This window comes from Bacillus rossius, chromosome 13 (assembly GCF_032445375.1).
Source record: "Bacillus rossius redtenbacheri isolate Brsri chromosome 13, Brsri_v3, whole genome shotgun sequence".
Lineage (NCBI taxonomy): Eukaryota > Metazoa > Arthropoda > Insecta > Phasmatodea > Bacillidae > Bacillus > Bacillus rossius.
Genome location: NC_086340.1, coordinates 7,200,382 through 7,227,903, shown reverse-complemented (window position 1 = coordinate 7,227,903; position 27,522 = coordinate 7,200,382). Strand labels below are relative to the sequence as shown.

At 39.3% G+C, this 27,522-nt stretch overlaps 1 protein-coding gene across 5 annotated transcripts in view; it reads right to left on the bottom strand.

Moving 5' to 3' along the window:
* Window positions 1–11,283: 11,283 nt before the first annotated feature.
* The window catches only part of LOC134538159 (ankyrin repeat domain-containing protein 11), a 36,719-nt gene continuing 20,480 nt past the window's right edge, over window positions 11,284–27,522 (bottom strand). For all 5 annotated transcript variants that reach the window (XM_063379211.1, XM_063379210.1, XM_063379209.1 and 2 more), the window contains 5 exons: window positions 27,401–27,512; window positions 23,216–24,659; window positions 19,270–19,482; window positions 16,395–16,646; window positions 11,284–15,041 (listed from right to left, as the gene is read on the bottom strand). In XM_063379211.1, coding sequence (XP_063235281.1) covers window positions 14,862–15,041; window positions 16,395–16,646; window positions 19,270–19,482; window positions 23,216–24,659; window positions 27,401–27,512 — 2,201 coding nt within the window. In that variant the 3' untranslated portion in view covers window positions 11,284–14,861. The remainder of the gene's footprint in view (window positions 15,042–16,394; window positions 16,647–19,269; window positions 19,483–23,215; window positions 24,660–27,400; window positions 27,513–27,522) is intronic.

Below are 27,522 nucleotides of genomic sequence, written 5' to 3'. Positions count from 1 at the left end.
GCCGAGCCAAGGTCAAGCAGTCTGGTGTTGTCATATCGCGCGGACAAGATCCGCACGTGTTTACATACATCATCCAGCCGCACGTAATATGTGGAGGTGTTGCCTGATTGGTTTGTAGTACCAGCTGCTGCAAATAACGATATCACGATTAATTTACTCCTCCCCCACCCTCTCCTCAACAGCTTTTAAATGAAAAAACGACGTTAGAATATTTTTTTTATTTAATTTCTGTATTTTTGTTTCAAGTGAAATCTTGCATGTTGTTGAGTTTTTGAACGAAGCTTTATGGATCAGAAATCACAATTCAAGAACACAGCACCCAAAAATTATTTAAATTATCAAATTGAATCCATATTTCTAGTGCAACTTTCATCAGTAGAGTTTAACGTGATCTCTTTTGAAAGGGGGCGCGGAAGACTACCATAATGGCTGTATTCCGACAGGCCTCTTCGAAAAAGGCGGAAAAGTACAGCGGCATTGCTCTCGAAGTAGTGTATAGAATACTCGGTAGATCGCGCTGTCAACCCTCTAGCTGTTTCTCAGGTTAACTTTAAAGCTTACAGATAGCGCTTCTGACGGTGATAGTTGCAATAACAAATCATTTGCAGATAGCGGACGAGAAGAAAGAAATGTTTCAAAAAATGTATTATAGGGAGCAGCGCTGTATTCTTATTACGACGATTTTAAAAATAAAAAATAAATATATATGGTAGTTTTCCAATATGGTACTTTTCCTCCTGTTTTGACAAAGGCGACGGAAAAGTAGCATAATGGGAGACTGCCATAACAAAAATTGACAAAGGGGAATTCTGCCAACATATTTCTTATACATTCCACGGAATGAGGAAAACGTCCTTACTCATAACATAGTAATGTAACTAGCTTCATAGAATTTAAATTTTTGCACACCGAAATAATTGAAGTAATTTTAGATCATTATTTAATGAGTGCGAATCCAACGCAAATATTCAAGGATTTTCTTATGTAATGTTTTCATTATTAGGGTGATAGAACCCACAAATATTATATATTAAGGTTTTTTAATGTCCATATTAAATTAAAGTCTACAAAATGTATATTTAAGATGCTGAAATTCGAGGGAAATATTTTTGTGTAGTGTAGCTTGTTGGCACAGGTCAAGCAGCACAAGCGCTCTAGGGGAGACATAGGCTTTACACAGGTTTGCAGTCTTTCAAAAATATACTCTGCTAAATTTAAGTATTTTTCTATTACGAAATAAAAAATATTACTATGCGTAGCATATTATTCTGCTTCTTTAAAACTGTCAGAACAAATTGAAATTCTGTTTTTTGTGCCTTACGACACTTATAAAAGAAATATGGCACATACAATTTAAGAACATTAACACAAGACATATAATGATATATCTTTACAACGAAACAACACAACATTCAGATTGATAAAGTTCATAGTAACTAATTGGTTACAAACATATATCATTTTTTTTATCAGCATCTTTTCTAGATCAATTCTGATTATAGCTGGAATATCATTTATTAAATATTAAAGAGTAGTTGAGATAAACTAATATTTTGCGGAACACCTAATACCATGAAATTGCATTTGCAAATTGGACTGCAAAGCGTCTATTTGTAAGATACTTAATTAAAACAAATATATACAACGCATTGCTTGACGAGGCCTAAAATTGATAATTTTTTAATAATGAGATTGGGTTGGAAAGTATCAAAGGCTTTGCTCATGTTTAAATAAATATAATATTTTATTTATATCTGGATGTTATACTGGCGCACACACACATAAATATATATTATACTGTATTTCTTTAAGACGATCTTCCTGGTTGAAAACTACGTGGTTTTTCACAAATAATATTTTTAGGAATAAAATTCATGTGGCTATAAAAAAATTTTGTCGTCAAAAACGTCTGAAATACTACATAACAGAAGTATTGGTCAATAGTTTGTGACTAAAATTTAACTGTCAATAGTACTTAAAAAAAATATACCGATAAATGGTTAAACACACAACATCGGTATACAACTCACTAACTGATACACATTTAATTCAAATATTTTATGTACAAAAGCAAAAAATTGTTTTTGTTTTAAATGTTTGTTTTAGCTTTATTTATAACATGGTGGATGATAATGCTACAGTTACAAAACTAAAATGCTACAAAACAACAAAAATATTTTTTTGCAAAACTCCGTTCCCCCGGAGAAACCCCCGGAATGGCCACCGCATGGGGAGCCCAAGAAAAGAAACGGGCTCCCCATTTGGAAGCCACCTGGAAGGTTTTTTTCTGTTCCACCCACCGTTTCTTTGGTAGCCTGACTTGTTACAGGGGATTGTATTCCTACCAGAGAAAATGCCACCATTTTGTCTGGGCAATCCACCTTGGAGGAGCCGGGGCGCGAACCCGGGTCCTACAAGTCACAAGGCAGGCGCTCTACCCCAGAACCAGAGTGGTAGAGCGATAATCGGCAGTCTTCTTAACACTGGCATGATGTTATTCCACGAGTTTACTGTAGTTTCGTGTGTCATTAACACGTGCATTACGTGCAGTAACATCTAACCTCGGTAACGAACAAATTTATGTGTTCTTATGTTGTTCGTTCAGCATGAATTATGTAATTTCATAACAATGAAATATAATTTGTATAAATATTCCGGAAATTTTTTAGTTAATTTCGTGCAAACAAACTTACAGTCTCGCTGTACAATAATTTTATAGAAAAATAGACTAGAAAAAAATGTAAGCTTGCACTGTCGATGGTAAAGTTATTTTGAAATAAACCTTAAATATTAAAAGAGTGTGTTTATTTAAAATATGTGTGTGCTTACAAGCATGAAGTTATTGTATAACATTTCATTTATCTGTTTTTAAAGCTACAGAAAAGTTAACCTTGTTATATCACTTTTGGCCTTTTTCTTTTTTTTTTTTTTTTTACCGTGCTAAATATGCGCAGCTAATACTGGAAAGCTATTCAAACAACTGTTTGCAAATAGGCGTTTTCAATATCTTAAATTAAGTACTAAATCAATGATAGTGTTGGAGATGACAAATTAAAAAATACATGTCATATTGACATCGCCGGAATTTTAGTTAATGATATTACTGACCTAAAATCGATCAGTTTTGAAAACTAAGAATTTAGATGACACTAGTTTTGTGAGATTTGCTTACTTATTTAGAAATATTCATATTATTTGAATACAACTTTACTATATTTTATTGGAACTTGCAGTAGGCTACTCCTGAGTACAGAATTCTTGGTAATAGCTTACCACAGGGTTAAGCAGGAGCATAAATGTTTTATTTCATACAATGAAACCCTCAGAAACTTAATTAAATCATCGGGATTATTAAAAATGAACTTCTTTGAGTACACAAATACAGAAAGTTTTATTTTTTTTTATATTTGTGCACATCGCAGTGACATCGCTATTTAAATATTTGTAATTTTAATTGTAACAAAAATTGGAACTCGGTGTTTTTATTTAAGATGTGTAATATTTCTATGAGTAATAGTATAAAACATTTATTGTGTTTTATCTGTTACAGTATCAAAAGTTCATTTAATGGCTGTGGATGTTTATTTTCGTCCAAAAAAAATTATTTTGTACAAAAAAATATCCTGAAACAAGAGATTTCACTTTACTTATAACTTAAATTATTATGTTCGAAACTTTCCTTCAGTTCAACAACTTAAGTAGATATAATAATTTCGTTGTGAAATTAAATTCTCTATACATACTACACTTGATATTTTGATAGTATTACGAAATAATATATAATTTTATTTTAAATACATTTTTTTTTGCAAACGTACGGGTTTCAAATACCAAATAAATACTTTAATTTTTTTTTTAATGGTTCTTGCAGTTGGGGAGATTGATTGTAAACAAATAATTTAGGACATACGCCATTGCTGATTATAATGTATGGTATGTCATAAGAAACCTCAATAACAGACAAGAAAGATAAATGTGGAAACATACAAAAAACAAGTGAAACTCAGGGAACATAAAAACATTTAATTGGTAAAAAAAAAAAAAAAAAAAAAAAAAGTCGCACACAGTGGGCTAACAACGACGAAAAATACTTTGGACAACTCACAGAATTGATTTTTCAGTAGGGCCTACTCATACAAAAGATTATATTGGAAAACAGTTGACAAGGAATAGTTTGCAATACTAAAAGAAAGATATTAGGTACCTATAACTTTGTACAGCACATAGATGTGGTTATTTTTGCACGTCTGAAATACGGTTTATCGAGGTATAACTGAGCATTTCTTACAAAAATTGACTAATAATTTTATACTTCAATTGATGTGTACATTCGGCATTTTTTTTAGCCATGGAAAAGATAATTGATTAAATATTCCACAATTTGGGTTTCTTTTGTTTTACCGTGCTTAATATGCGCAGTTAATACTTGAAAGCTATTCAAACAAGCGTTTACAAATAACTTTTAAATATTGGAGGTACTAGGGCAACACAAAACATAAATGGTACCTAACACTATTTTGTAGTGATAGTTATTTTCATGTAAATGTACCAATTAACAAAATGTAAGTTTACATGAATATTTATGTTACATTTACAAATAAAATTTACGGTGCACAAAGGCAAACAGAATAACCCAACGATAAAACTTAACAGATAAAAATTAAAAAAAAAAAAAAAACAGCTTCCATACAGAGACGCACAGGTGAACCCAGCGATGTTACAAAACAGCGACGACAGCACAGACCAACATTGTAAGCCACAGTTGAGCGAAAAAACAGATATTTTGAAAACCACAACGATAGTAGCACAGAATAACACAGAAATTTTTTCCCAAGATAACAGTTGCGACGTTTCGGGAGAGAGATATATTCTCTTCTTAAGGCACAAACAGACTGAGGTTTCTCGTGACATACAGTTTAATGAGTAATAGTTAGAGACCGGAAAAATTCGCCGGATTCCTTTCGAGACAGGCTGGAATCCAAACTCTTTTAGCTTAATGCTGCGTCAGTGATTGGACCGCAATTCACCTGAAGTACTCTGAGCCAATGGCAAACACTCAACAAAAGAAGTATCGAATCATAAGAATCGCAGTAAACAGGTGTCCCGAGTCGGTAGCCAATGACCAGGTGATAGTTGCCCGAGTACATAGAGAATCGTGGAGTCTATCCTAGTGGTCATTGAAACCGCGATTTTTTCCAGTCCCTAGTAATAGTGTATGTCCGAAACTACATCCTATATTAATTTACCTATTAAGTATTTAAAATGTTTGTCGCTTGAAATTTTATTCAATGAACTACACTGTTTTTGAAATTCACTTAGACTTCTTTAGACTTGTTCTTTCACTGACTTTCTTTAAACAGATTTGTATTTTATTTTGTTTTATTTGTATATTTGTTTACACTTCTATTAACAAGACACAGGTATAAGTGCAGAGAAGCTTACTCAAAAGAGGAACCTGTTTCTGTAACAATAAGTGTCAAGAACGTAGTAAAAAAAGTTATTGGGGGGGGGGGGGGGGGGGGGAGGTATGGTGGCCAGATTTGTATAGACAAAAAAAATTACTTTGCAAAAATTACAATGGAAGGAGTTTAAAAAGCACTTACGGGATCGTCAAATAGCCTAACAATGCATTTTCAAGCAATATCTTTGTAAAAGAGTTTCCGGAGGAGAGACTGGCTTCTGCCCTCCCCTTCCACAAATACTGTTTACACCCATGGTAAATGTGTAAACAAAATCACATGTAGTTACACACACTACTATACACGATATGCTCAAAATACGTGAATTAAAATTTTCGTGACTGTAATTTATGATACTTAGTTGTACTTACAATATTATATGTCAATATTTTTTCAAGACATGTGATGATAGCCTAAATGGAGTACTCTAGTCTGAAACTATGTATTTGTAATGTTATGCAATTATCGTACACTCACGCCTGTAGCATGAGGCATCGCTACAAGGCAAACTGAAGATGAGAAATGATCAGGGCCGGCGCGTCCATATAGGCGAACTAGGCAACCGCCCAGGGCGCCAAGTAGCTGGGGGCGGCGCAGCACGACACACAACAGCTCATATATAATATGTTTAACGATTATTGAAACTAGATGAAAATGGATTTTTGTAACAGTTTGGAATGTTTATATTGATATAAGTAATTATTTAAAGTTCACGGTGACCTGTTTATTATTTGTAATAAGTAAAAAAGTAAAAAAAAAAAACACAAGCCTGCTTACATTTGATTGTTGACAAAATCTTAGGCTTACGTGATGTATTTTGAGGCAAGGAAAATTTTTTTTTGGGATGTCCGGTGAGGGGGGCGGGCGGCATTAAGGTTTTTCGCCTAGGGCGCCAATTTACCTTGCACCGGCCCTGGAAATGATACATTATCGAAGTTTATGGACCGAGTTGTAAGACACTAGATTAGTATCCCAGAGAACACTGGTTCAAATCCCGACTGGCTATTGTCATAAAGTTTTAAAAAAATTAACTGTGAAACATACGGGTACGTACCAGAACAGGAGAAAATGTCTGTATCATATTTTTTTTAACATTTTCCTAACTATATAGGCTTCGACCTGAGACGCATGTAAGAGTCTTCCCTACCTATACCTCCCAAATAGGTACCTACACTTAGTTTTAATTTAGGTTAGGAAAAAAAATCTGTTCAGTGTAGTTCACGACTCGGACCTGTTAGCGCGGTGATTTGTGTGATTGTGTATAGAGCACCGACAACACTGGGCAATACAGATTGTACGTTCACAAAAAAACAGTAATTTTGATATTATGCCTTCGGTATCTCATTTATCATATCGCAGGCCAATGTTAAACATTTTCGTTAAATATTAATTGAAATGAATAGTAATCAACCATTTAGTGTCTGTTTTGAATTAAAATATTTAGTATGTAGACAAGGTCTCGCTTGTTATTATTTTTATTTTAAACTATTACACTTGAAGTGGTCGGTGCGCGTCACTTGAACTTCGCGCCGCGCGGCGGGCTTCGGCGCTCCTTCCCTTCCTACCTCCCCCCCCCCCCTCCCCGCGTCCAGTGCTGTGTTTGTCTTCCCCTCGTGAGGTGTCCGCGCATGCGCGTGGCGCCCTCTTGCTTAATTAAAACTAGGTGTAATGCCTTGAAGGCTCTTCTTGTTCGTTAGCAGTCAGTCGGTGCTGGTCGTGAATTAAGCATGTAGTCAGATACTTGCTTTAGAGAGAGAGTGTGTGACAGCGGGGAGAATGCACGTAAGTGTTGTAAGGTGGTGACCCTTACAGTAATGTAAACGGTACTTGGTAATAGCTGTATTATAAATTCCATTTCGGCCGTCACCGTCTAAATTCTATTTGGCACTTATTGTTTTCCTTGATCATTTTTTGTATTAGTACCATGCATAGTTTGTTTGACGTCTCTCCCCGTCTGGTCTACAGTCTTCGTTAGGACTTGTTTTTACGTAATGTATTTAATGTATTAATTTGTGAATTTTCCTTTTATATCATGCTTTATCATGCTTTACAGTAAGCTTATACCGCCTAGTGTAGGTTAGGCCGCGGTCGCCTGCATGTTCATTTGACGTTTTTGTATTCTCTAATGAGGCATGTTAGTGTTCATTATCCCTGTGTGTAAGCGTTAATACTTACCTAATTGTAAAATTTCTTTCAAGTATCTATCAAGTTAATATTATGTATTCTATCAAGCATTTAATCCTAAAGAAAATATAGATATGCGTTCACGTATTTTGCCGTGGCATGTGTACTAGCACTATCAGTATTAAGCAAGTATTAATTATATGTGAAAGAATGATGTATTTGTATGATGAACCACGTGAGGCCTTTGCCCATGATTAAACGAACTAAGTTAATGTAACTATTTGCTACTTCAACCTTTGCATCCATCCTTGGCTATAATTGTTAGATTACCCCGCATACTCAGCATAATTTATTCAGTATTTTTTTAGGATAGTGTTACACGCAGTTGAAGGTTCACGTGAATGTACTTCACCTGTTTACACTTTCCCATGAAGCTCATGGAAGCCTTCACACTAAAAGCGACTCGCTGACATAGAAGTTTCACGTGAAACCAACGGTCGTGAGTCTCGATACAGCCCCACCGATTTTTTCTAGAAAATTGGTAGGATGGTTCCTTACTGTAGGTCATGGCTAATTCCTTTCACATTGTCGCTCTACTGTGACTTTGTGTTTTGTCGTCTGCATTGACCTCACTATTAATATTGTTACGAACATTAGCAAGGCCACATCACGCGCAGGTGCAGAGCTAGCTGGGCTGCATCACATGCCGCCGTAACATGAGATGTGCCGTGCGCACCTGGGTCGCCGCTTTATCTCCCTCCAGCCCTCCACTCCCCCCCCCCCCCCCCCCCCCACCACGGATCAAACACCCCTCGCGGGCACTGTTAGTTTAACATCCGAAACCTGCCAGGTGCGGAGTTACGCGAGCCGCCGACACGTGTTTTCGAGAGATTTCTGCCGTCGGGACTGCTCGCGATGACGCGACATGCCCCGGCCGCTCTCGTGAGTTCTGGAATTGCGCCGGGGCCTATATATATGCACGAGGACGTTAGGGCAGGGAGTCAGAGTTCAGAGTGAAGTTGGGAGTTTTCCCGCGGCGAGTTTCCGGGCGATAGAGTGGCGAAGTTCCTGGACGAAGAGTTCAGTTCCGAGCTAGGCGTCGAGTGGGATCTCGGCGAAGGGGAAGTGCGACGGCGGCTGCGGAGTGCGGCGACGGAGTCCCGCGGCGGAGACCCACGAGGGGTGCTGCGGCGAGAGTGGCGCCAGAGGTGCGGCCCAGCGAGGCGTGTGGATTGTGAGAAACGAGTAGCCGGAGGAAGCAACTTTTTTTTAAGGTACAATTGATTAATTGGCATTTTTAGATTAGCTAGTAATGTAAATAGTGGCAATAAATAAAACTGTGTGTGATAAAAATCTTTAATTGGGCTATCCTTTACGAACCCGTGGTAAATCGTAACAATATGTTTACGGACAAGCGAGCATTTCAGCAAGCATTATTCGCCTGGTAAATAAATATAAAAATTATTTCAAACTTTCATAAATTAATATTCTGAAATGATTTCGTAGTCATTGATGCAGTTAAAATATGTATAGGCCTAATGTCGCAACTACTTATCAATAAAACTTAACAGCAAACATGAATCGCACTCACAATTCCGTATTCACATTTGTGATTGTTTTGATCTATTCTTAATAGCAATTGTTTTTCTGTACATCTATATTAAGAAGTAATGTAATAAAATCAGCCCACGAAAAGTAAACCCCAACAGCCCATCAGAATGTGGGTATTAGTAAAGACGTAGTAACGTAACCTTTCTTTTTGTGAAATAATTCATGCTTAAGTTTAGTTTATCGTTCTTTTGATATACCTGACATAAAAAAAAAACTCAATTGAATTACCACCTCAGTACTATAGATGACTATACACCTGATGGTGATAATCTGTCATGGCATTTCAGACATATGATATATATCATGCAATATTTTACTTACTTAATTAACCGTCGGTTGTCAGGTAATTGTGATTTTCGGTCACTATATCGCGATTGCATTTCATTTCAACTAGTGACCTGGAGTTAAAACATAATTAGAATCACAAGACACTTTATATGCTACCTATTTATACAAATTATTTCTAAGATAATAAACATAATTTAATCATGTCGTTCGAGTATTAGGACTGTATCGTCACGTTTTAACTTATGATAGTGTTACATTATGGCACTTTTCTGTCGCCCCCAGGCGGAATTCTTAGATTATGGTAGTCTTCCAGTATGGCATTCTTACAGAATGGCAGTCTTCCGTGGACCCCCGTCAAAACAGGAGAAACTGTGCCATAATGGAAAACTACCATATTTTCATTTTTATAGATCGTGGTTATAAGTAGGTATATCTACAGTGCTGCTTCCTATAACCCATTTTTGGAAACATTAGTTTCTATTACTGCGCGATCTGTAGAGTTGATTTATGACTGGAACTACAGAAAGTCACCATCAGAAGCGCTACTATTTGTAACCTTTTAAGCTAACCTAAGAAACTAGGGGGTTAACAGTGCTACCTGGCAATGTATTCTTCACAATACTTCGAGAGAATAGCAGCCGTACTCATTCCAGTGTGTGTATAAGAAAATATGGCAGAATTCCACCTCGTCCTTTGAAATTGTGGCCATTTTTTCCGTTATGGTACTTTTCCGCCTTTTTCGAAGAGGCCAGGCGTACTGTCATTATGGTAGTTTTCCAGTATGGTAGTCTTCTGTCGCCCCTTTTTAAACACCTATCTGCAGTTAGAAAAAAGGGATAAAGCAAAGCATGTGGTGGTATAGGGTGTGTTTGTTGGTCAGCGTGGTCCCCTGGGATGGTGAAAGAGAGGGAAAGGTTCCTTCCCCAGCGACCAGTGAAGAGAAGCAAAAGGAACCCAGTGATAAACTCCATTTGCCCTCTCCTTTATCCTGAATCTCTCATATGTCACATCCGTGCAGAAGTTCAGCAAGCCCCAGACTACATTGGCATTAAGTGATGCAGTTTACAGGCAGTTTACCAAGAGGAGGTTCATAAGGCCTGTAATGAACAGGGGTCTAAAGTGGCATAAGTGACACATTGGAGAGGCAGTCTCTGTAGTTTTCCAACTAAGCTATTCCAAAAGGCATGATACATATTTGGAATTATAATGCAACCTCCACTTTTAGTTTCCACAGTTTTGTTAAAAAAAAATCTTACAATTATAACCAGGTAAATACAGTAGTTACCATGACACTGTCTCGAGCATATTGTAGGTCTTCTACTTAGGGCCGTGGAGAGAACCAAGGGCCCGGCTGTTGTATGGGCCCCCTCAATATTATTTAATGTACAACTTTGAAAGCCCCACAATTTAAAAAACAAATCTAAAGACTGCAAAACATTACCACGGCCATAACTGCAAATTAAACCTGCACTTATTGCATGACTTGTAAGGTTGGCTATAAATTCCATTAACAATATACTTGTGATTTTCATCATATTGCGGTAAATCCAAGTATAAAAACTCCCCCCCTCCTCCCACCAAACAGCCCTGTGTGTTAATACTGTAATGAAATATACTTACATCTCTATAAGGGATAGTATTTTATTTAGTTTTTAAAATTTTTGATGATTCTTTACTCTATCTCCCCTGTGATTTACAGGTGGCAAATGAAAGGGGAAAAATTTTAATTTCATGTAGGAATAAAATTAATTTACATAAACATTGAAATCATCTGTTCCTTGGGTAATAGAAAAAAACACAATGGGCTTTAAAAATTTATTTAGAATTTCATAACAATATTTGTTACAGTGCATAGTCTAGCTTCAGCCAAGATTATTCCTTTGGCAAACATATCAAAATACGTTCAGATTAGCTGGAACATGCTATGGATATCACCATTACAAAGCATTACAAAATATTTACCATTTTAATTTCCATGTAAAGAAAATGTGTTCTTCAATGGTTAAAATAAGTATTGCTACACACCTACAAAACACAAAAATTTAACATTCACAATTCCAACTTTACAGCCTTTGAACAAACAAATTTTTTTCAGCAAGGTTTCTGGCAAAACTTTCTTCATGACAGACAGAAACAATGTGTGTTCTTTTGCCAAAGCCTTTAATAACATACTATGTACTCAAATATAGTTAACACCTGTTAAAAGTTTGAGGTACTAAGAAATTTAGACTAATTCACAGGCAGAACTAATAAAGATGGTTAAATTGTAGGTATTTTAAGTTAATATTTTACATTTTTCAAACTTATTAAACAGGAAATTTTTTCCAGAGGATTTTACTGCAGCAAGTTTGGATACAGACCACGTTCCCAAATTGGAAATTAACAATTATTTTGCAATGCCTTATTTGCCAATGGCACTGTGACAACAGTATCTTTTGACTCATGACGGATGCAGCTATTTAGTATCCAAGTTGTTAAATTAGCATAATCTCATAATGCTTAAGCGTGCCTATGAATTCCTAGTAGTGAACCAAAGTAAGAACTTTTTCTGGATATGTATTTAAATAATATTTTCTTATTGCGTTTTGTTTTTTTCATTTTTACATGTACTGTTAATAATAATAAAAATTAAACAAAATAAAGTATCTACCCAAAAATAACAAGAGACTGAATATAATGAGACCCCTAAATGTTCTGATTATGAGTTTATGAAAAAGATTACGAGTTGGAAATCACAATTCAAGAAAGTAACACTTATATTATGTAAATTATTAAATTTAATCCATACTCACTAGACCCCTTCTGGTGCCACTTTCATTAAGTTGAGTGATTTACATGGCCTCCCTTTAAAACACCAAGCTGCAGTTAGACAAAACAATTGCTTTTTTATGACTGTAGTTCGAAAGTCGCTGTTCAGAAAGCAACGAATGTGGACTAAGCAGTGAGAACCCAGTGACTTAACTCCATTTGCCCCCTCTCCTTCATCCTGCATCTCTCATCTGTCTCACTCGCGCTGAGGTCCAGCAAGCCCCAAACTAAAGTGGTGTAAGCGATGCAGTTTACAGGCAGAGCGTGTAGTTCTTCAACTAAGTGGAGGTTCAGGAGGCAGTAATTAAAACAAGTCTGAAGTGGCATAAGTGACACATTTAAGAGAAAAAAGCCTGTAGTTTCCTTCCCAATGGCATAATACAAGTTTCCAGGTACGTATAATGCGCAGATCTGGTAAAAATTACAGAATCATATTCAGTTAAATACGAGGTACCTTAAGCAGGCACGTGCAGAATATTAGATTAGGAAGCAATTTCCAAATATCTTAACTGTACAATCTTCAACTATGTAAGACTACATAAAGTGAAGCAAGGCGTCAAAAAATAAAATGTACGTTAGCAAAAACTTTTGGAAATTGAAGTTAAAGTGACATCCAGCTCAATAACCGTTAATATTTTACCCACACAAATCACAGCAGTAACTATTACAATGAAACCATGAGCCAATCTAACATAATCAGTAAATTTATTATGGGCAGATTAGTGTAACAAAATGTGTTTTTTTTAATCGCTTCGCCACCAAAAAGACGTAAAAATAAAATAGCAAAAAATATTTCAACACGAGTCACGCACACAACCTATTGCCACGGCTCATGGCATCCAGACTGGTGACGTCTTGCACACAGATCACTAGGGACGAGATTATATTGTGAATCGCGATAAAACCAAAATAACACCGCAAAGCATGCCAATACAAGAAATTAACACCAAAATGCAAATTAATACACTACTTAGCATCAAAATTTAACCAGAAACATGAAATAAATCAGCCTTTTGACACAACTTAACTCAAATTATAAAAACCTAATGTTTAATCATTCTAAAATAATAGAATGTACATAATTTATTTAGCATGAATTTTTTACTATAATGGGTTTGAAAAAATTGATATTATTTTGTTTGAACTTGCATGCCTTACATTAGTAACTAGTTTTTACATTAATGATAGAATATGTTCCAACACACAAAAAGTTCGCATTTATTTTTATTTTTATGAGTAGTTCTGTTAGACACGCTTACTACTAATGAGTGTACTGTACAAACTGCATCAGGTGTTAATTACAATGAGATTCTTTTGGTAAAATAAGTATTAAAAAATACTATAGTTTAATTTTGTTGAATAAAACAAAATTTTTAATGAATAAAGACATACCTATTAATAAGAACAAAAACACTGAAATCTCCTTTTTTAAAAAGATATTGTCCTAGAAATAAAACCAAGGGCATGTCAATTTCCGAGCAGTCAGGATACTACTTTAGGTAGACCAGAGTTTATGATTTTATTTGTTGAGTCCAACGTTACATGGTGTATTAACACGTATTTGTTTTATCACATTTCACTCACATCATCTTACTCTACATACGTACGAACACTGCCAAAAACTAAATAATGATATAATTTTAAATAATGTCTTTGAAGGGATTCAAGCCTCCCCCCTTCAATTGGTAACTCTTCGCTATGAAACCTCTTCATGCAAAAGTCTAAAGTGGTCATTCAGCCAACCACAGTCTGATAGTCTGGCCACAGGATAAAATCAACTAGTGCACTTAACAGCCTATGTAACTCTCCCACGATATTCAGCATAGCAGTGAACTTGTGATGAGAAATTAACTAATGCCCCATTTAAGGTTAAAGAAAAACTCACAAGATTTTGTGTGCACAGACGAACAAAAAGTATTGCATGTCTGTACAACAGCTCGACAGCAAACATCTGCCTACTTCTTTCCTGTCCGCTAAATAAATTAACATTTCCTTATTTTGCATACCTCCGTGTTAGCAAAAACAAAATTATAACAACTGATTACAATCTCTGCAGTGACTTCCTGCACTAATCTTTTTGGGGACGTGAAGACCTACGCTCCACTGCAAACGCCAAGTCATTCAATGAATCAGAACTGTATCGACAAGTAATGTTAATTACCACAGCATCAAACGTCCTAGGTCAATCGATTACGGGATGTAAACATTCAATCTATCTCTTGCGATCAATATCAAACCTGCAACTAATGACGTGGCATAAAGAGACCTAACAAATCCTGTTTCGTGTTAAAAGCATGCAACCCCGAGAGGAAAACAATTTCTGGACACCGTCCCCAAAGGAAAAACCGGCCCCTCCCGCGTGATGCGCTTCAAAAACGGACGGTGGCCTCCGCGAGTCGGAATGGAAGCTCCATGGTTCATCCGTGGAGCCGCGCGAGGTCCCTTGGGTTTTCAAACGAAAATAACTCCAAAGCTCCCGAGACCGGCGAAGAACCACAACTACAACAGAACCGTCAATCAAGGGAAGATATCGGGCAGGCACGTTCAGAGCCTCCGTCGCCGGGGCGGGGTTCACGCCGGCAGCAGGTCGAAGTCGTCGCTCACGTGCACCATGGGCACGTGGAGCTCCTCGATGACGGGCTTGGCCTTGAACTCGCAGATCCCCAGCTCCTTCATCTTCCACTCCCAGTCCATCTTCTGCACGGCGTGGAGCGACTCCGCCTCGTTGTGGTGGCGCAGCAGCATCGCCTCCTGCAACCACACCACCGTCAGGTCACACGTCACTCCCACCACGGCTCAACATGACTAGTCAGGTCACGCATCACTCCCACGGCTCAACATGAACTGTACACACAACTAGTCAGGTCACGCATCACTCCCACCACAGCTCAACATGAGTTGTACACGCTAGTTGGGTCATGCATCACTACCACCACAGCTCAACATGAGTTGTACACACTAGTCAGGTCACGCATCACTCCCACCACGGCTCAACATGAGCTGTACACACGACTAGTCAGGTCACGCATCACTTTCACAACAGTTCAACATGAGCTGTACACACAACTAGTCAGGTCACGCATCAATCCCACCACGGCTCAACATGACTAGTCAAGTCACGCATCACTTCCACTACAGCTTAACATGACTAGTCAGGTCACGTGTCACTCCCACCACGGCTCAACATGACTAGTCAGGTCACGCGTCACTCCCACCACGGCTCAACATGAGCTGTACACACAACTAGTCAGGTCACGCATCACTTTCACCACAGTTCAACATGAGCTGTACACACAACTAGTCAGGTCACGCATCACTCCCACCACAGTTCAACATGAGCTGTACACACAACTAGTCAGGTCACGCATCACTCCCACCACAGCTCAACATGAGTTGTACACGCTAGTCAGGTCATGCATCACTCCCACCACAGTTCAACATGAGCTGTACACACAACTAGTCAGGTCACGCATCACTCCCACCACAGCTCAACATGAGTTGTACACGCTAGTCAGGTCATGCATCACTCCCACCACAGCTCAACATGAGCTGTACACATGACTACAGTCAGGTCATGCATCACTCACACCACAGCTCAACATGAGCTGTACACATGACCAGTCAGGTCACGCATCACTCCCACCATGGCTCAAAATGAGCTGTACACATGACTAGTCAGGTCATGCATCACTCACACCACAGCTCAACATGAGCTGCACACATGACTTAGTCAGGTCACGCATCACACCCACCATTTATTTATTTCCAAATAAATTACTCATACGGGAACATAACCTCACTTACATAAATACATTTGAAAAATTTTACAAACACAATTTATATCACTAATATTCACAATAAAAAATATTATTTTAATGATATGGTCCAGTATTAAATATCAATCACGTAAGTACAAGATTTAAAAAAGCACATACATATATCATTTTTTTGTGTGCAGCTTTTTTTTTTTTTTTTCATACTGTGAGAGATTTTGTTGCATGGTGCGTGCACATTGTAAAAAATTCAACCCTCCTTTTTTTTTCCTCGGCACACCTGAAGAGTTAATACTGAACAGAGAGGACGGGGAGGGAGAGACAGACAGACCTTGATCTTCTCCCACTTGTCGTCGACGTCCTGTAGCCAGCTGAGGAACAGGCGGCCGTTGTAGCGCGAGCGGGCGTTGCGGTCCTTCTCCTCCTGCTCGGGCGTGATCACGTTGTACACCTCCTCGTCCTTGAGGATGGTGCACACGGAGAACGGCAGCGCCTGATTGGCCAGCGCCCGCGCCGCCCGCCCGTGCACCCGCAGGATCTCCTGCTCCACCGACAGCACCAGCTTCTCCTTCTCGATCACGTGCTGCGGGAACAACCACCCCCGACCACAACCGGTCAGCCGACGTCTCACCTTCGAATATATATATATTGACGGCTTGGAATTGAAAACCTTGTATCTCAATAACAATTGCAATACCATAAAAAGCAAAAATATTTTCCTATTTATTTGGTACATACATTTTTGTACTAACTCCATGCTAAATAGTTTACTTTCATTGAATTTAATATATTAAAAGAGTAGATTTTTGCAATCTGAGCTAAGTTTTGAATAAATTTGCTAATTAATATCATACATATCATGCATTTGTGTTAAATGGTGTATTGGTACACTTTTCGGTGTTATTTCGGCTTTATCACAATTCACCAAATATTCTTGCCCCTGCCACTAGAGAATTTCCATGACTTTTCCACAATTTCAAGTAAAATTCCCTGACAGATTCCAACTTCCTTAAGTTTCCGACTTTCCAGAATGAGGACAACAAGCAGTAAGATTAGCGATTGGTCAAATCCCAATTTTCTCGAATCCGTTTAGTGTCCAAAAAAAAAAAAAAAATGCACAAAAATCGAAAAATATTAACAATGGTGTTTGAAACATTTAATGTTTCATTCGCCAACTAATTCAAAACATAGTGCAACTTACAGTAGAACCCTGTTATAATGAATCTGAAGGGAGTAGTTTTTATGTTCACTATAGAGGGGAAACTTTATATCTGGGAAAACTTTTATATTGGCAATACATACTCAAAAGCATAATCTTAACTACACATAGGCCTAAGCCAAGAAAAGAACGAATGAAAATACTCAAAGCAACAGTTTTATGAGCAAATGCAGATATTATTTTTAATACACTACACATGTACAAACTTTCTATTAATGGTTCTTCGACATCGGCGTATTTTCCTTTTTTCAGGCGTTTAATACTCTGTGACGTATTCACAGCTTGTGAAAGAAGATTGTTCAGCTTGTTTAATATTGTATTTAATGTGGATGTTGCAATTCCCAGTTCCTTTGATATTAACACGTGCGGGACAGTGGGGTTGGAGTCTACCTTTTTAATAATGTACAGTTTATCTCGCACAGATAATGCTTTACGTTTTTTAACGCGTTTTTCACCCTTTTTTATGTACGTATTTCTTATTGAAGCACATTTGCAGCTTAATAACACGAAATTCTTTTTACCGTCAAAAGTAAATAAACGAAAAATAACGAGTCTGGCGCATCAAAGATCACTACGTATCATTTAGTATCGGAGTTGCTAAAGTTGGAACGAAAATTTCTTACTTTCTATGGAAAAATTTAGTCCACAGAGTTCTATCTAGTGGTAGTCTTACGAACCTTACTCGATCAAAATGTCCGAAACGTGAACGATAAAAATGAGACGAAAAAAATTGAATTTGTTGCTATAATGTACAAACGTATTTATGTGGCGGTAATTTATGTTTAATTTTGATAACTTATTAAATGTACACGCGTTCGCCCATTCTTTAACTATGCAGGGAAAACTATTTTTTATTTTCACCAAACTGAGCACCATTTCTGGCTACACGTAGCCTACCGAGGCCACTCGATTACGACTTGTTTATAATATGAACAGTGGACAATCGAGTAGCATATTGCGGAGAAAAACGTTAATGTGATCCAGAATAGACGTTTTGTGAAAATACTTGTAATTATATGAAAATATTTGAGATAAATGTGCATTATGTCGGCAAAATTTGTTCGTGGTACACGGGAAAACGTATCAACATTGACAAAAGTTGTGCGCTATATCCAATAAATTAATACATAACCTCACATCATTTTGCCGGAACCGAGACGGAAATTCACAATAAACGGGAATTCATTATAGGCGGGTTCACTTTAAACGGGTTCTACTGTATTTATATAACCACAACTTAAAAGTACAATACAGATAGGCATGAAGGGGAAAAAAAAAACTGACCTAGTAAACTTCAGAGGTTATGAGTGTTAATTATTTAATTTACTTTATTTCCTCTATAAATCTTTTTTCCTCAAATAAATATGATTTGAAGGTATTCAAGGATTTGATTGGCCCGTTCCCAATCAAGATACAGCAAACTCCCTATTATCCGCGGACGGAAGATCCGCGGTGCGGATTATCCGCGCATGCTACGAAAAAATACAGCACATATGTAAATCCGTATTTTATTACAAGTGAGCAAATTTGAACTCTACTGACGAATGTATTGTGTGCAGTATACAGTAAAACGCCACAGGCCCTATCGGAACTCACGCAGTAGGCTGGCATGCGTTGCTATTTTTGTCTCCGTCGCACTTTGTTTCTAGTCGTATGGTTGAGCACTTTTACGTTTACGTTAATGAAATGTATCATATGTTAATTATTCAGTAAAATACTAACATTTTAGCATCATTAAAATTTTTTTTTTACTATTAATTGTAACTATTACTGTACATATTTTTGAGAATTTTAAAGTTGAAATTAATATTTCCTTTTTTGTTTCCCTTTTCTGCCTTTAGTGCGGATTATGCATGATTTTCACAATCCGCAGTGGCCCGGCCACTTGATTTAGCGGATGATCGGGAGTGTACTGTACTGTATGACAAAGTATCGACACTGCTCTGAAACCTAAGATGTTGAGGACACCCCAGCGGAGGACTCTCACCTGCATGCGCAGGCGGTAGCGCTCCTTCTCCTGCTCCGCGAACAGATCCTTCATCTGCTCCGGCAGGGACTGCGGGGGGGAGATGATGGGGATGGGCATGCGCGACGAGGCGTTGCCCGCCAGCACGTAGGTGCAGCGGTTCATCAGGTAGTCCTTGAAGCCCTGGGGCGGCTTCGGCTGCACCGGGAACAGCCCCTTCCTGCGCCGCTCGATCTGCAACGCACACACATCAGTTTTACGCTCAAATATTTCCCCGTCACCTACCCAAAAAAATTTCCGTAAACCGGAAAAATTTTCAAATAGTTTCATAAATAAATTGCATCAACCATTTTTGTACAAAAATAACCAAATCAATAAAATAAGCCAATAGGTTCTGCACATACTTTTTTTAACTTTAAGTTTTACACCTGTACTGTAATAGAATGCTAACGTAAAATTTAGTGGGCATGTGTTGTTTTGCCTAAAGGCGATTTGCCTAATTTTAGGCAAAAAGCCGTTCAGGCAAAACGCCATTAGGAAAATCGCCATTAGGCAAAACTCCGTTGGCCAAATAGGAGTTACGCAAAATGCCGTTAGGCAAAACACCATTAGGCATAACACTGTTAGGCATAACGCCGTTAGGCTAATCAATCGCCATTAGGCAAGACGCTTTTTCCTCTTTTAGAAAAAATGCCATTAGGCAATTCGGCGTTAGGCAAAATGCCGTCAGGCAAAACGCGATAGGCAAAACGCAGATAGGCAAAATGCCGTTAGGCAAAACGAGGTTTTGTCATTGTAGTAACATTTTAGGCAAAACGACATTAGGCAAAATGCTGTTCGGTAAATCGAGTTAGGCAAAACACCATTAGGCAAATTGCCCTCAGGTAGAACTCCGTTAGGGAAAACGACGTCAGGCAAATCGCCTTTAGGCAAATAGCCATTAGGCAATTCGACATTAGGCAAAATGCCTTTAGGCGAAATGATTTAGACAAATCGCCGTAGCAAATTCATGTTTAAACAACCCGCCTTTAGGCAAATCGCCTGTTACTCAATTTAGCTAGTGGTGTAAAAAGTTTGTAATAGACACAAGTACAGAACTATATTTAATTTTTAACGTCTATATTGGTATTGGGATAATTATCTGGAAAAAGATTTGGTTGTATTTTTCCTGAAAATTTTCCCAGTCACATCTCTACTAGAAATGGTGGTAATCTGCAGAAAATAAATGGTTGTGTAATGCGTACCGTTCAATCTTAATTTATTGGTGAGAGGCGACACCAGGGCCAGACCGGCCTAGCAACCGACCAAGGACCTGACACTAGCAGAAGCGGCCAGACACCTACTACCAGCGCCATTGTACTTTAAAACCTTTGCCATTCAATTTAAGAAACGTGCACATTATAACAAAATAATTTGTTAACCTCTATAAGACTTAGGGTCTAAAGTGCTTCCCAAGGAAGTTGGAGCTTAATAAAATAAAATAAAATTTTTAATTTTTCCTGAGGAGTGCCCCTGAATGCCTCTTTCCTCCGAGAGCTATTCCGTAAATCCCCCCATCCCCCCAAATTAAGGCTTTTTGCCAAAATATTGGGCCCATCAAAAGGTTAAGGGCCCAGGTCCTCAAGATGTCTAGGGCCACACTACTGATGTTGGTAATGGAAAATTTTCCTTTTCACATCTCTTGTCATGCCACTATATATGCCCGCAAAACAAACTGCACACTTAAACCAAACAACTTACCACATTTTTTTTTCATAAGTAGGATGAACAAACTAAAAAAAAAAAAAATATTTTCAACCTTTTTGGTTTCTTCCAAGAAGCTGCAGCAATATCATAATTGCTTTATTCGAAAAGCTGCCAGACTACTGTTTATGGTTGATGTGACCGAACTGTACTGAAGACAATGGCTATGGCTATTTTATGGTATTATTTTCAGGCCAGCTTTTTTTTTTAATATAAGATTTCAGTGTGTTATAGTTATTTATTATGAATTCTGTTTATTAAAAATGATAGCGTATTACCGAACAAATATAATACTTAAATGTTCCATGATAAAAATTTCTCCAAAACAGTGTAATTTTGACTGAAACATTTACTTGTTCATTATAATGATTTGTAATAAACATTACTTAACTTTTTGGAACAAATAAAATTAATCTGGCAAGTATTTTTGGGTTCTAAAAATGCTCTAAAATGAGTAACTAATAACAATTGCAAGCTTAAAACAGTAGAATTTTTTTTTAAATTTATTTTTATTAAATTGTGGTACAAACAACATGCTAAATAAATTAGTATAATGTTGCGATGATGTTGGGATAATGTTGGGATGAAAACCACATCCCCCCCTCTCCCGAGAACGTTGTGCATGTAGGTATTGTTCAGTGGGTTTCTTTACGCATGTGCATTACGTCACTGCCGTGGCCTCGTTTCAAAAGCTGTGTTCGAGAAAGACTCGCCTGAACTAGATTTCCTTCAAGAGCTTGCAACATTTGAAATTAAATTTTTAGACTTCACTGCTGGGACTCTGGGCGGCAGAGACGTCAGATTGGGGGGGGGGGGGGGGGCAGCAGGGGCGAGTCGCCCCCGTGCTGTTATGCATGGGGGGGGGGGGGGCGAGAGTAGCATTTCTCCACCCCTCCTTTTCCCAGAATAAATGTTTGGTCCTAGTAGTATTTTTCTCAACCAGTAGTTACAAATGTTGCATTGGTGATCACATTGATTAGAAAATCAAATTTATGATTGTCAATATACTGTAAAATGATTGCAAATTCCTAGATGGTATTTTAGTTAAATTGTACTAACATCTACTGTCAGAATAGTATTTAATACATACTACGTCATCAAATTCTTGGAATGGTATATTTAATATTTTGGTTCGGAAATTCATTAAATAGCACAATTTTGCATCTAAAATTCCAAATTTTCCTCGCTCAAGGACTGAGGTAAGTGTGATACATCTTTTCGCCCCCCCACTCATGAAAACGTTCCGACGTCCCTGCTGGGCGGGCTGCTCTGGCCATTCGCCGTGAGTGGCGCGGCCGAGTGGCTGAGGAGCGGGGCCGACGCGGATCTGACAAACTCTTCAGCCTGCTGCTTGTCCAGCCGCTGGCCGTGGTTACCGAGTCCCGCTGGCGTGACAGGACACCCCGTTGTGGCCACCCTCACAGGGAGAGGATGCCCATCCAGCTGTCCTGGTTATTTATTTGGGTTTTTTTAATTTGGTTTCCACAACCCTGGGATCATTCTGGTAGGCTAGGTGCGCTGAGATTTAAGCAAGTGATCTGAGTATGTTCAGAACCCACTCAAAGGTGGAGACCATTCCCCACGGAAGTGAAAATGTGTAAGTCATTTAAGGTGCACTTTGGTAGGCGAGGCCCTGAGTCAAGGTTTTTGAAGGCACGTTCGTCAAAGTCTCTTTTCTCTTGAACACACAACAAGTAATATATCCGTCTTGCTGAGAGTTTATATTTATGAAAGTTATCACGGTTTAGTGGACTCAGAAAGTCGTAAATAATTAGGGTTAATCAACATCTGAGCAAAGCAAAAAAGGGACAATCCATATCAAATTAACCAAATTAATAAATAAAAATTAATGTCAGGGTTTCAGATTTTAATAATTTTTTTTACGCATGTTGTACTACCTATCACAAGTACGATGGTAAAATTTTAATTTTTTTTGGAATGTTGGTTTTTTGAGTTATGAATTTTTGAAATGCCAAAAGAATTGTAAGTTATGCAGCACTAGGAAATCTTTTAAACTGTTATAGTTAGAGAACTTTAATTATATCAGTCCTATTATTTAAATTATGTATTGTTTGTAGTCCCGAGATTGGAAGAAAAAAAAACTGAAAGAAGCCGAGATGGCCGATAAACCATTACCTTAACGTGAACTGTACGTTGTCGTGTTTCCCTACAGTCCCTCTCCTAGTTACCGGTGCAAGGCTATGTAGGCTCCGAGAAGGCTCACCTGCTTCCTGATGTTGAGGAACAGCTGGTAGCAGTTGGTGATGGGCTGCTCGTGAGGGTGCACCTCCGTGGAGGCGCTGCTGGAGTCGGCGGCCTCGGAGCTGGAGGCAGCGGACGACGCCCCCTGCCCCTCCTTGCTCTGCTTCATCTTGCGCTTGCGCGGGTGCAGCTCCACGGGCGCGGGCGCCGACTGCGGCTGAGGCTGAGGCTGCTGTTGTTGCTGCTGCTGCTGCGACGGCTGCTGCTGCTGGGGCGGAGGCTGCGGAGCCGGCTGGGGCGGCGGCTGGGGCGGGGCCTGCGGCTGAGCCTGGGGCTGGGGCGGGGACTCTGGCTTCTCCTCCGCGGCGGCGGCGGCCGCCGGGGGCACCACCTTCGAGGGACCGGGCGACGAGGCGTCCGTCGCGGGGGCGGCCTGCTCCTGGGGGGACGGGGTCTGGCGACGCGGGGGCGACCCCCCCTCCCCGGGCGCCGGGGCCACCGCCGGGGGGGACGCGGCGCCGGTGGACCCGGCCGTGCTGGACGAGGAACTCGATCCCGGCGTCGAGCCGTTGCCGGGACCCCCGTTGCGGTGCGAGCTGCGCAGCACCCTCTGGTGGTGCGTCGACTGCTTGTCGTCCGCCGAGACGGCCCCCGGGACCGGGTCCTTCTTCTCGTCCGTCTTGGCGGGCCCTCCGCCTCCGCCGACTTCCGTCAGGCCGGCGGTGCCACCGGACGAGGTCTGTGCGGCGGGTTCCTTCTCGGGAGAGGGCTCGCTGCTGTTGGACGAGGCGACCACGTACGGCAGAGCAGCGTGGTGTCGCGATGCACCGTTCTTCCCGTTGCGAGTGCTCTGCTCTTGTTCCGTGGACAATGTCTGCTGGGGGATCACGATTTTCAGAGGCGGAACCTTAGGACCTACCCAAGAACTATTTGAAGAGTTTGAAGACGTTTCGCTTTTGGCACTTCCCCGGCTTTCTTCATTTTCGCCTTCTTCCTCGGCGTTCGTAGTTTTGGCATTGTTTCCGCCGGAGGAGCCGCCGAGTTTGGGGCTGCTGTCCCCGCTGTTCGGGCTTTTGCGATCGGCCAGCACGCCCCCGTAACCACTCTTGGTGTTGCTGTTCTTCGAACCGCCCGGCGCTTTCAAGCCCTTCTCGCTGCCGTTCCTCCCTCCGGCAAAGCGACCGCTACCGTTCCTGGGATTCTCCTTGCCCGCATCCGCGTCCTTCCGCTTCTTGCGCTTGTTTTCTTCGTCCGCGTCGTCCCCCGCTACCTCCGCCACGTCCGCGAAGCTCCTCTTGCCGGGCTGCGCGGGGTCGGGAGTGGTGTCTGGTCTCGAAGCCTCCCCAGACTCCTGGACCGCAGTGCTGTCCGGCTGCGGCGTCTTGTCGGAGTCTGCCGTCTCCTTGGCGCCCCCCTTCACTTCGTACACTTCCTCCTTCGGGTCCATGTTGACTGTGAACTGGACCCTGTGGCAAGCCGACCATGAGCCTTGGCCTTAGTCCACGCACTGAACATTCATTCAAAACACATAAACAAGGGCACATTGTACATATTTTATGTTCTTCACTGAACTGCTCGTTTAAAGGTAAGACTATTAAAAAATCAGTCATGGCATACATCAGTTGGTATGGACGAGATTATAAAACCTAGTCACTTTATACGTCATAAAGCATTTTCGGGAAAAAAAACATAACACAATTATATGCATCTAAAATTAAAATTATTTCTGTGCTGCATTATGATATTAAAAGCTGGTTTTTTTTTACCTATTAATTTTTTTTTTTTTGCTGGACTGTTTACATTATCATAAAATGTTCTCTACATTGATGGATGTGAAGCATGTGCACCTTATGGATATGCCTGAATAATGCCACGGCTTACAAATAAACAAACATTGGACCGATCATGTTGTCATGTCTACATGACCTGACTTAGCAAATTTTTGATATTTTTTTTATTTTTTTTTGAGTGGGGAAGGGGGTGTTCAAAATTAATTTCAACTTTTCAGGATTTGTTTTGCTGGTAACGAGACAAGATCCTTCCTGTGAAAAAATTTGAGATTCTAGCTCATCTGTAACTGGGTTAAAATTTGTATGGATGAATGAGAAGTGAGTCTCGCAAGAGGCTGTTTATATGTATATTTGGATAGTATGTATGTGTGTGTACGAACTGCTTTTAATAGTTTGGGTTTTTTACTATTTCTTACTATTTTGAAGATATTCATTGTTTTTATTTTAAGTACATATAATTTTGTCAAATATTTTATTTTCTTGAATAATTTGATGATTCTAAATTCTAGTGTTGTCTATAATGTTCTATGATAATAGGTTCCAGTTTATCAAATCATTCTTTAGAAAGTTTAAGCCATTTTATTGTTTTATGATATAACAATAACTGACTGTGTGTACGATACTGCACAGTATTTGAATATTTCACCAGATTTTTGTTTCATTACTTTTTAAATACATGAGTAAATATTGATGTATTTTCATTGATTTATTTCCCCCAATTTTATTGGACTTCATTGCACTCCAAATTCTATAGAGGTTTTTGTTTAAATAAACTGTTTGAATTGTAACATACTGTTCAGAAAAATTGTTAAGAAATGTTAGTAGTACCTACACAAGAATATAAGTTTTCAAATTTTTCGAATATTTCGAATAATGCCCATAATTTCAAATTTTATATTCTGAAATCTAACTCATCCACTATCACTAATCAAATAAAGTAATTAATTATATATAAAGTCATTTTGAGGGAAAATAAAATCTGATATTAATTTATGTTTCATCATAAAACTGCACCATTTCCCTTCAAAACAGGAGTAGAGCAATCTCAGGGCCACTCATACACACCTATCTGCCGCAGTGTTAACTCTGATCTGTATGGCTCGATTTAAGATTATTTTCTATTAAGTTATTTAAATGTTTTTTTATGGTTTTCAATACAGCACTTTTAAGGAGTTTTCCCGATATCCGAGTGTCTACAAATTCCTGACAAACCAAGTTCTCCACTCTATCAGGCCCTTTGTAATAAAATTTTCCTTGAAACCCTTTTTAATTGCAGGGTCTTTTTTTGCATATACCAGGCCAAATTGAATATGATACTAAATACAAGTTAGCTAAATGGTGCTATAAATAAGAAAATTGTGACTTCCGCACCATTATTTAATTTTAAACTTTGTATAACTTTTTAGACCAGTCCCTGAGTTTCACTGCTTTTTTTAAGGACTTTTATGGCCCTTGATTACGTTTACTCATTTTAAACAATTTCCACGCTACAATTTTTTTGATATTGATGTATTTTGGCTCATGGATTCTAACCCGGGAAGTAGAGTAGAAGATTTCTATCCGGAAGATGGCATCTACATTGTCGACCAAAACGTCAGTAAACCCTTGCCTTCGACGCAACTAGAACCCACAAACCAAGCAACCTGCGAGACAATGGCCACTGTTCTTTATACGACCCCCCGATCTGGACTTCTCTTCTTCCCAACACACGATATGAGTGAGCACCGAACGCATTCACATCTACCTTATCTTAAATTATCATTTAATAAAGGCAATAAACATGGGATGAAACGCTACACGTAGAGTAGTGTAGCCAGGGCCGCAACTAGGGGGGAGCAAGCGGGGCATACGCCCCGGGCGCAAAGCTGTGGGGGCGCCGAAATCGCTTGCATTGTAATTCCTACTATAACTGGTAACTGGTAAAAAGTTTATTTAACTTGCATGCCAGGAATGTCTAATCTGATTTACTGATTATACGGACCACTTTATGGACATAGTGGGTTCATGCATGGAAGGTACAGTAGCACAGAAACTGTTACATGAAGGTATGGAAAATGCTTAAATAGCACCATTTTTCCGTGGGAGGGCCCCCGGACTACCCCCCCCCCCCACCCCCGCTTTATTGGTGTGGTATGTGCAAAAAAGAGGGGGGGGGGGGGGGGGGGGTGTACATGAATCCATTCATGCCCCGGGTGCCAGAGACTCTAGTTGCGGCCCTGAGTGTAGCTCTACGCTAATTACATTCTCTCCAAGTTCCGGGAAGCCGAATGGCGATATTATTCGATCTTAAAAGGGAAGAGACGGGGTGCGGGTTACCCACCCTCTTCCCTGAACGTGTTAACTAACTTAGAGACATACCTAACAGTGTTACGTGTCACAATTCCACACACACTGCACACTCAACTTTGTGTACTCACCTGTTATCGAATGACGTTATTTCAGATGCAGCGGCTTTGGATGCCTTTTTCTCATCTTTTACTTTGATATGTTGTAGTCGAAGGGTTACGCGCGGGGAACTCGACTTATCACCTAGAATAAA